The sequence below is a fragment of the Argopecten irradians genome, chromosome 16, assembly GCF_041381155.1.
Source record: "Argopecten irradians isolate NY chromosome 16, Ai_NY, whole genome shotgun sequence".
NCBI classification, from domain to species: Eukaryota; Metazoa; Mollusca; class Bivalvia; order Pectinida; family Pectinidae; genus Argopecten; species Argopecten irradians.
This window is the reverse complement of record NC_091149.1, coordinates 33,617,198-33,628,187: the sequence shown is the minus strand read 5'-3', so window position 1 is coordinate 33,628,187 and position 10,990 is coordinate 33,617,198. Positions and strand designations below refer to the sequence as shown.

The 10,990-nt window shown below is 43.4% G+C and overlaps 1 protein-coding gene across 2 annotated transcripts in view; it reads left to right on the top strand.

Annotated features, from left to right (window-relative positions):
- LOC138310704 (uncharacterized) overlaps window positions 1-10,501 on the top strand; it is a 73,796-nt gene extending 63,295 nt beyond the window's left edge. For both annotated transcript variants that reach the window (XM_069252037.1, XM_069252038.1), the window contains exon 3: window positions 5,528-10,501. In XM_069252037.1, coding sequence (XP_069108138.1) covers window positions 5,686-7,389 — 1,704 coding nt within the window. In that variant the 5' untranslated portion in view covers window positions 5,528-5,685 and the 3' untranslated portion in view covers window positions 7,390-10,501. The remainder of the gene's footprint in view (window positions 1-5,527) is intronic.
- Window positions 10,502-10,990: the final 489 nt, after the last annotated feature.

Below are 10,990 nucleotides of genomic sequence, written 5' to 3'. Positions count from 1 at the left end.
ATTTGAGGTGGGTTAGAACTGAGCTCTGTATTCTGTTTTCTAGTCCGTGATATAAAATTGACCAAACTTAGGCTTTAAAAGAGTCTAATGCCAAAACTTAATGCAACAAAAGAAAATAATTTAAACTCGTTAGATGTGAAACTTTAATACCAACAGGCTTATTCTCAGTTATTATGAAAAATGTATTCAAAGACCTGACAAACCGTAAAACTTTAAGGATCAGATAACAAAATAATTACCGTAGACAAGTATTCCTTACTTAGTCATCACATTCAGTGTGGATATGGTGTCTGATTCCGTACCGCATTCAGTGGGGATATGGTGTCTGATTCCGTACCGCATTCAGTGTGGATATGGTGTCTGATTCCGTACCGCATTCAGTGTGGATATGGTGTCTGATTCCGTACCGCATTCAGTGTGGATATGGTGTCTGATTCCGTACCGCATTCAGTGTGGATATGGTGTCTGATTCCGTACCGCATTCAGTGTGGATATGGTGTCTGATTCCGTACCGCATTCAGTGTGGATATGGTGTCTGATTCCGTACCGCATTCAGTGTGGATATGGTGTCTGATTCCGTACCGCATTCAGTGTGGATATGATGTCTGATTCCGTACCGCATTCAGTGTGGATATGGTGTCTGATTCCGTACCGCATTCAGTGTGGATATGGTGTCTGATTCCGTACCGCATTCAGTGTGGATATGGTGTCTGATTCCGTACCGCATTCAGTGGGGATATGGTGTCTGATTCCGTACCGCATTCAGTGTGGATATGGTGTCTGATTCCGTACCGAGACATACATGGGTATATAGGTTATTTATCTAAGTGTATATCTTTGATTTGCTTACAGGTTTTCACTTTCTGTACTTTAATATAAAGATTATATTTTACACCTGTGTTGTTTCATTTTATAGGTTAATACTTTGAGTTATCATCTTAGCCGTATATAACTTGCATGAATAGTGACGTGTGGTGTTATTTTATATTATTTCATATCGTAATGTACCTGCTGCTCCCATTGTATAATACCACAAAGGCGACTACATTTAGGGTTGGAACTTTTATCTTCTTCATTATTGAATTCCTGAACGTCTTCATTGACACCACCTCAATTGCCCTTCTGTCAATCGCTCGCCCCTGGTAGGAATGGTCTGGATCCTTCTGTCAATCGCTCGCCCCTGGTAGGAATGGTCTGGATCCTTCTGTCAATCGCTCGCCCCTGGCAGGAATGGTCTGGATCCTTCTGTCAATCGCTCGCCCCTGGCAGGAATGGTCTGGATCCTTCTGTCAATCGCTCGGCCCCTGGTAGGAATGGTCTGGATCCTTCTGTCAATCGCTCGCCCCTGGTAGGAATGGTCTGGATCCTTCTGTCAATCGCTCGCCCCTGGTAGGAATGGTCTGGATCCTTCTGTCAATCGCTCGCCCCTGGTAGGAATGGTCTGGATCCTTCTGTCAATCGCTCGCCCCTGGTAGGAATGGTCTGGATCCTTCTGTCAATCGCTCGCCCCTGGTAGGAATGGTCTGGATCCTTCTGTCAATCGCTCGCCCCTGGCAGGAATGGTCTGGATCCTTCTGTCAATCGCTCGCCCCTGGTAGGAATGGTCTGGATCCTTCTGTCAATCGCTCGCCCCTGGTAGGAATGGTCTGGATCCTTCGTCATCGTCGCCTGAGGAATGCAGTCAATCGCTCGCCCTGGTAGGAATGGTCTGGATCCTTCTGTCAATCGCTCGCCCCTGGTAGGAATGGTCTGGATCCTTCTGTCAATCGCTCGCCCCTGGTAGGAATGGTCTGGATCCTTCTGTCAATCGCTCGCCCCTGGTAGGAATGGTCTGGATCCTTCTGTCAATCGCTCGCCCCTGGTAGGAATGGTCTGGATCCTTCTGTCAATCGCTCGCCCCTGGTAGGAATGGTCTGGATCCTTCTGTCAATCGCTCGCCCCTGGTAGGAATGGTCTGGATCCTTCTGTCAATCGCTCGCCCCTGGCAGGAATGGTCTGGATCCTTCTGTCAATCGCTCGCCCCTGGTAGGAATGGTCTGGATCCTTCTGTCAATCGCTCGCCCCTGGCAGGAATGGTCTGGATCCTTCTGTCAATCGCTCGCCCCTGGTAGGAATGGTCTGGATCCTTCTGTCAATCGCTCGCCCCTGGAAGGAATGGTCTGGATCCTTCTGTCAATCGCTCGCCCCTGGTAGGAATGGTCTGGATCCTTCTGTCAATCGCTCGCCCCTGGTAGGAATGGTCTGGATCCTTCTGTCAATCGCTCGCCCCTGGTAGGAATGGTCTGGATCCTTCTGTCAATCGCTCGCCCCTGGTAGGAATGGTTGACCTTCTGTCAATCGCTCGCCCTGGTAGGAATGGTCTGGATCCTTCTGTCAATCGCTCGCCCTGGAGGAATGGTCTGGATCCTTCTGTCAATCGCTCGCCCTGGAGGAATGGTCTGGATCCTTCTGTCAATCGCTCGCCCTGGTAGGAATGGTCTGGATCCTTCTGTCAATCGCTCGCCCCTGGTAGGAATGGTCTGGATCCTTCTGTCAATCGCTCGCCCCTGGTAGGAATGGTCTGGATCCTTCTGTCAATCGCTCGCCCCTGGTAGGAATGGTCTGGATCCTTCTGTCAATCGCTCGCCCCTGGTAGGAATGGTCTGGATCCTTCTGTCAATCGCTCGCCCCCTGGTAGGAATGGTCTGGATCCTTCTGTCAATCGCTCGCCCCTGGCAGGAATGGTCTGGATCCTTCTGTCAATCGCTCGCCCCTGGTAGGAATGGTCTGGATCCTTCTGTCAATCGCTCGCCCCTGGTAGGAATGGTCTGGATCCTTCTGTCAATCGCTTGCCCCTGGCAGGAATGGTCTGGATCCTTCTGTCAATCGCTCGCCCCTGGTAGGAATGGTCTGGATCCTTCTGTCAATCGCTCGCCCCTGGTAGGAATGGTCTGGATCCTTCTGTCAATCACTCGCCCCTGGCAGGAATGGTCTGGATCCTTCTGTCAATCGCTCGCCCCTGGCAGGAATGGTCTGGATCCTTCTGTCAATCGCTCGCCCCTGGCAGGAATGGTCTGGATCCTTCTGTCAATCGCTCGCCCCTGGCAGGAATGGTCTGGATCCTTCTGTCAATCGCTCGCCCCTGGTAGGAATGGTCTGGATCCTTCTGTCAATCGCTCGCCCCTGGTAGGAATGGTCTGGATCCTTCTGTCAATCGCTCGCCCCTGGTAGGAATGGTCGGATCCTTCTGTCAATCGCTCGCCCCTGGTAGGAATGGTCTGGATCCTTCTGTCAATCGCTCGCCCCTGGTAGGAATGGTCTGGATCCTTCTGTCAATCGCTCGCCCCTGGTAGGAATGGTCTGGATCCTTCTGTCAATCGCTCGCCCCTGGTAGGAATGGTCTGGATCCTTCTGTCAATCGCTCGCCCCTGGTAGGAATGGTCTGGTCAATCCTGCCCTGGAGGAATGGTCGGATCCTTCTGTCAATCGCTCGCCCCTGGTAGGAATGGTCTGAATCCTTCTGTCAATCGCTCGCCCCTGGTAGGAATGGTCTGGATCCCTTCTGTCAATCGCTCGCCCCTGGTAGGAATGGTCTGGATCCTTCTGTCAATCGCTCGCCCCTGGTAGGAATGGTCTGGATCCTTCTGTCAATCGCTCGCCCCTGGAGGAATGGTCTGGATCCTTCTGTCAATCGCTCGCCCTGGAGGAATGGTCTGGATCCTTCTGTCAATCGCTCGCCCCTGGTAGGAATGGTCTGGATCCTTCTGTCAATCGCTCGCCCCTGGTAGGAATGGTCTGGATCCTTCTGTCAATCGCTCGCCCCTGGAGGAATGGTCTGGATCCTTCTGTCAATCGCTCGCCCCTGGTAGGAATGGTCTGGATCCTTCTGTCAATCGCTCGCCCCTGGTAGGAATGGTCTGGATCCTTCTGTCAATCGCTCGCCCCTGGTAGGAATGGTCTGGATCCTTCTGTCAATCGCTCGCCCCTGGTAGGAATGCTCGCCCCTGTCTGGATCCTTCTGTCAATCGCTCGCCCCTGGTAGGAATGGTCTGGATCCTTCTGTCAATCGCTCGCCCCTGGTAGGAATGGTCTGGATCCTTCTGTCAATCGCTGCCCCTGGTAGGAATGGTCTGGATCCTTCTGTCAATCGCTCGCCCCTGGTAGGAATGGTCTGGATCCTTCTGTCAATCGCTCGCCCCTGGTAGGAATGGTCTGGATCCTTCTGTCAATCGCTCGCCCCTGGTAGGAATGGTCTGGATCCTTCTGTCAATCGCTCGCCCCTGGCAGGAATGGTCTGGATCCTTCTGTCAATCGCTCGCCCCTGGTAGGAATGGTCTGGATCCTTCTGTCAATCGCTCGCCCCTGGTAGGAATGGTCTGGATCCTTCTGTCAATCGCTCGCCCCTGGTAGGAATGGTCTGGATCCTTCTGTCATTCGCTTGCCCCTGGTCGAGACACACCTTGGTCTATATAAGTGATAGTTTCTGTTCAACGCTCAGTAGAAAGAGGAAGTGGGACGACTGATTTGTCTGTTTCAGTATTACATGACCGGATACGGTTCGGTGTCATTGCCGATATGTTCCAGTGAAATATCATTATAAAGGTCTAGCTGTCCACTATCACAAAAGACACAACTGGACCTCCCTTAACACACGCAACATATTACATACCGATGAGGGTGTGCTTAAATGATCTTGGCTATTAATTTTATACTTAGCCTTACCAAACAATAATAGGAGAACGAGAACAAAAAGTCTAAGAAACACATCATTTTGATGATTTTTTTTTCTATTTCATCACATACAGTGGATTCCACAAATCTATATTGTATGTAAAGGTTTTATATTGGATTCCACAAATCTATATTGTATGTAAAGACTTGTATTTGACAAATATAATCATATCCTAAATCAGATAACTTCATGTCCTGAAATCCTGAAACCGGGAGGATCAAAACACGCAACATCATCACTGGTTCTTTTAACTGAAAGTGTCAAAACTAATTTCTTCGTGTCACAATTATATTCTAGTGAACGTAATAGAAACTCTGTGTAAGAGCTGCATTGATGACAATCATCCAGCCAACACTGTTTCCTACGCCGCCGATTTACCGGTCGATACTACATTATCGCTTTTTAGCAGTTTGCAAAGGAAATAAAAAGCGAATAAATGTCAGTAATCTTCCGAGATGTTAAATATTTTGAAGTTATTGACCTCAGACAAGGTTAGAGCGTTGTTAACACGACACATTCACACTCGATACAAAAGCCACCTTACCAGATCACAAAAGGTCGAGCGTAGATCACCAGACGTACTGACAGCTGGTCGACGGTTTTACTCGTGGAACTGTGGCTTTCCTGCACTAAAATCAAGCAAGTTTTTTAATGATCCTGACTATCATTAGGACGTTGAAGTAGTTAAATCAAACCAAAGATAATTTTAGGTCACAATATGTCAATCCACAATCTTACGTCTATGTCACATCAATGTATCGGTTGGACATCGGTAACTAATAAGTCAATATTTATAGCATTATTTCTTTGTTTCAGGTGGCAATTTCTGTACTAAAAAAACTGACGCTGCACAGATCCCAGCGACGACCACAAGGCGCCTAGACGCATCGTCTGATATGGATATGCTTCATAGGACATCAAGGAATGTTCATTAATTCCTAGTACACTATTTGTTCTGGGTTTTATAGATCAACATGAGGACGAGTAGACTAAGATGGCGTCGTTTCTACTTCCTGTCTATGGGCCTCTTTCTCCTCAGTGTGTTCCTGTTCTATCAGTCTTTGTCAGTGGAAACAGTCACGTGTCTGGATCGATTTGTCTCCCCAAGGATCTCACAGGAAATCCAGGACCAACTTCTCACCGGAACAGGAAGTACGAATAACGCTAAGTTATACAGGAAGTTTGTTGACGACAGATTGATTTCCGGTGTGGCTTCCGATATGGAAGGAAATGTTGTTCCTAACAGTATTCACTTCGTGTGGTGCCATAACCGAAGTCTACATTTTGAGAATTATTTGAGTATTTTAAGTGCCTGGAAAGTTATGCAGCCCGATATTATTGAGTTACACACGAAATATGATGTCCACGGTGGCCAAGATAAATACAATTACTGGTTTGAGGATCTAAAGAAAACCATACCTGGGTTTGTTGTTAAAGTCATGCCAAATTACAATAACGACCCGGCCTGCGGGGTGTGGTACGGTATAGATGTTCTCATGGATCGTGGTGGAATGTATTTCAGTGAAAATCTATTTTTGATGCATTCTCTTAGAGACTTACGTAAAGAAGACTCGGCGGTTGGGGTAACTAATGGCGACTGGAAGGTCAGTTACATCATGTCTGTTCACCACAACAGGCGTGCCCTCGTCACCTTAAAACAGTTGTTAACTTTAAAACATTCGGAAGATTCAGACGTCACCTTTCCAGGCAATTACTCCCACTGTGAACAGATGGGCAATGATTTTGAAATTCTATACGAAAATACGACATGTATTGAGATGCCAGCTTTATATCCGAAAGACATAATGCATTCAAATACTTCATTCGCACATAATGTAAGATTGGTTCTTTATGGAGATTCAGCTGTGGTAACGCCGAGGGCTAAACTACTCGGGGTTATTCCAAAAGTCATTCACCTCGTCTGGTTTAACAGGAAAACAATGGATTTCATGATGTATCTCAGCTTGAGGAGTGCTCTCACGTTTCTAAAACCAGATAAAGTTTATATTCACGGTGATAATTTACTCGAAGGGAACTACATGGAAAAATTCAAAAGAGATCCGAGGATAGTGATGGTACTTAGAGAGGTACCCAGATATGTGTTCGGAAAGGACGTGCTTTATACACAACACAAAAGTGACATCATACGAGCAGACGTCTTGTTGAAATATGGCGGGATATACATGGATTGGGACGTACTATGGCTCCGGCCAATCGACGATTTGATCGATAAGGGGTATGACGCTATACTTAACTTTGATCACATGCCCTGGCCGGACTTTCCAGACGCGTTTAATTTGGGAGTCTTAATGGCAAAGCCAGGGTCAGAGTTCATTCAAAAATGGCAGTCGGCCTTGGTGGACTACAGATCGTGGGACTTCTTTTATAACGCCATCTTACTGCCTTATAAGGTATATGAACGATATCCGCACAGCGTTCATATAGAGAAACACTTACAGGTAATGTGTTACCAACTGAAGTGCCATCCGACATTCAAGCCCGGATACAAAAATTACAACAGGGAGCAAGACTTTAACTGGAAGATGGATACGTATTCGGTCCACTTCACATTTCCGGACCCTCCCGCCTTAACCAACATATCGACACTCCGTAAAGCTAAAGGCATGTTCGCCGACATCGGGCGGTATATCCTGGAACAACCGTATGAGTATGACTGAAAATACACAGGCAATATTTCCCGTCATAATTATCATGTCGTTTACTACAAGACAGCTGTTTGTCTATGTTAATGAAGAATTTATTCTCTAGTACTTACATCTTTGGTTTTCTAATGTTTAATCATTATTGAAATCCAAATACAAATAGAAAAATTCTTTGAAGTATCTGAATTCAATGTATGGTTTTCATGTGAAAATAATTCATCTACTGTTACCAATATTTTTTTTATTATTTGAGACTAATAAATAAAACATTGACAGGTATACTATTGGAATTCTTATAATTAGTAGAAATAATAGTACATAGAGAATATTCATGGTTTCACTTGAATAATAACAATGATTTTACATCGAGCAGGATGGAAGTTTTTGATATTTTACATGAGTGCTTCGCACTTGTGAGAAAGTTAAAAAATGTCCGTCTCACGTACTGAGACTTATCATCAAGAAACAAGAAATATTTGATCTTATATAAGAGACTATGTCATATGAACATTATAAAAAAATATTCAATAATTTGAATTTGAGTGGCATATCAAATTATTTAACGAGTTTGATAAATTTCGTATCACAAGTGTAAGATTCGATTTATCACATAAATGTTAATAATAGAAATATATTATTATTAAGTTCAACTTTAGATTTTGTTTTTATATAAAACAGTAGAAATCTGGCTCGGATTTGACGTTTCCGTCTACTGAGACAATCATGCGACGTCATATATATATATATATATTTAAGACGTCAAATATACATGTGACGTCATAATAGTGTTATTACACATGTGTCTTACGATATTTCTGACATGACTGTATGACATGGCTGAACGGACCAGTAATGTGATAAATACCACATGTATGCTCATCTTACAACATTATAGTTCATTGTGAGAATTGTAAAACAATTTATTCCTTCGTTTAATCTAATACAATGTTATAAATTGGGCTTTAAGACTCAGCTCATTTATATATGCCTAATAAAGCAACACTACTTGACAATGTTTATATGGTAATTGCACTCAGTTACAGTATAAAATTCTATGTTTCATTTTAATTCGGATACAGTTTTATAATTGATACGTGTCCATACAGTCATTGTTGTAATTAAGACAATCATTTACATTATAATCTGTACACGCCTATATAGGAATGGTTAAGTGTTATTATACAACTATGATATGTATAGCTGGCGATTTGTTTCTAATGCTAGGTTTACACTATGTTCCCGGCGACCACGGTAGCCCCGTTTTCCCGAAACGTGGTGTGCCGTGGAATTTTGGCTATTTTTGTCTCTGTATTCAAGTTGAGCTAGGTCTTGTGAAGTTTTGGCACGGTCTTTTACGGATTACGTGGTGGACCGTGGATACAGGGGAAAGTGGTGTTCCCGGAGGTTAAAGGTACACTACGGCTTTAGCACGGTCTATCAAGGATAACACTACGTTCTCTCTAGCCCTGTTACGATCTGATGAGGTCTGCTACGTTTTACATGTTTTGATCAAGCTCCGATACGTTTTTCACGGTCCACCAAGGCTTACTAAGGATGAAAGCTTGATTACGGGCTTTTTGGAGCAAATGAAACAATATTTATTGCCGAAAATGTCATTTCAAACACGTTTCGTTACAAAATGTGTTAAAAGAAATATATAATTATTATAGCCAAGTGTTTCTACGCATTTTTTTCTGTAATTGTTATCACTTAATCTGCCTTTTACAATAATAGGTTTCGTATAATTTGATGGTTTAAATGTGTTTGATAATGACTATTTCTATCTATTAAAACAAATAATTCCAAAAAGTAGCAAAATGCACCAGGCAAGGCAATGATACTCTATCATATAATGCTTGCAACGTAAGACCGTAATAGGACGTAACACGCCGTATTACGTCGGGCTTTCCACCGCTACAAGCCGTGATGTGCCTTGACAGAACGCATCAAAACGGCTATCATCCACCTTGGCTTGCCGTCAAAACCTTGACAAACCTTGACAAACCGGCACAAAACGTGCAGTCAATCTGCATCAACCTTGGCAAAACGTGGAAAAAACGCAACAGAACGTCACAAAACTTGAAATCACCGTGAGATTCCCGGGAACGTGCTTGCTGCCCGTTCCACCACGGACCGTCTGGAAGTTTTGTTACGGCCTCGTACGCACTGTTACGTTTTGTTACGTCAATGCCGTTTTATTACGTCCTGTGGGGTTCACCATTTGTACCGTGACTGCCGTGGCAAATTTTTTGACAGTTTAAAAATCTGGCACGGCATCCACGGTAATCACGACCGCTCACGTTTGTCTATCACGTCCTTCTGCGTTGTCTATGCGGTCACCACGTTTTGTCCGCGGTGGTCTGAAACGGGGCTGCCGTGGCTGCCGGGAACATAGTGTAAACCTAGCATAAGCTGTAGCAAGTTACTTTTAAGGTAGATATTGCACGGCAATATTATTAAAAGAGGTAGTGAGTTTTAAAACAAATATTTTGTATAACCCAATACTGTGATTGGCCATCTTTTAAAGCATCAAGGAACATATATCTATCTGTCGTTTCTATTGATGATTTAACTTCTGTTTGTACATGTGTTATAGTTTCATAGTTCTTTCCGGTAAAGTCGGTCGAAACATCAACATAACCATCTATATAAATATAAGTATGGAAGTGGATGTTAGTGGACTTAACACACGTTCAGTACATATATTTCTGTCAAATAACCACATCATTGTGTTAACTAGTGTCTATAACCTGTGCAAGGAACACATGTTTGACCATATTCGACTTAATACACAATTAGTCCTTATATGAGCTGAACAAGGTCAAACATTAACAATAATTTCATCTGACTTCACAATTCAACATATTATGCTTGTAGATTAACGGTAAACAAGGTTATGTAGAGTGTGCTATACATTGAAATCCTCTAGGGCTGCGTGCTAGAGATGGTGTGGACTTGTATATTATAGGAAGGCATTGAGTGTGTTTGGTAGCAGATAATGTGAACTTGTATATTAGAAAATGAGGAATTATGTGTGATTGGTATTAGATGTGTATGTATGTCAGCATTAAATGTCGGAAGAAAGAGCAAAATTTATAATGAAAGTAATAAATGATTCCTGAATTTGCATGTTTGTCTTGTTTATAATTTCTGGTTCATTAGTTTTTCTACGTCATTTACAAGATTGATATATTTTAAGTTACAATACATTATGTCCCCTACAAATCAGACATACATTCATCTGACCAGTGCACGAACACCTATTTCATTTTTCACTTCTCATTTCTAAAATAAGCCAAATCTTTTGCTGAACGACTTGTGACGACAAATCACAAAATTGACCAGAATAAAGAAAACTTTTCAGAAATACAATCTTTCATTTTTATTCAGGTGTTGGAGGTCTCTCTTGTGCAATTTCCGCCATTTTTACAGTAGTCTTTCACTCGTTGCCGAAAACAAACCAACACAAATATCATTCATTGCTTACTTTTTAAATTCATCAACCGAAATCCGTGTTTTTGTTCAAACACTGGTCAGGTGAGTCTATATAGAACATGGCATTTATCATATTAACTGGAACTTTCACATGCTGATCAAAACCCTGTCATTCTCATAA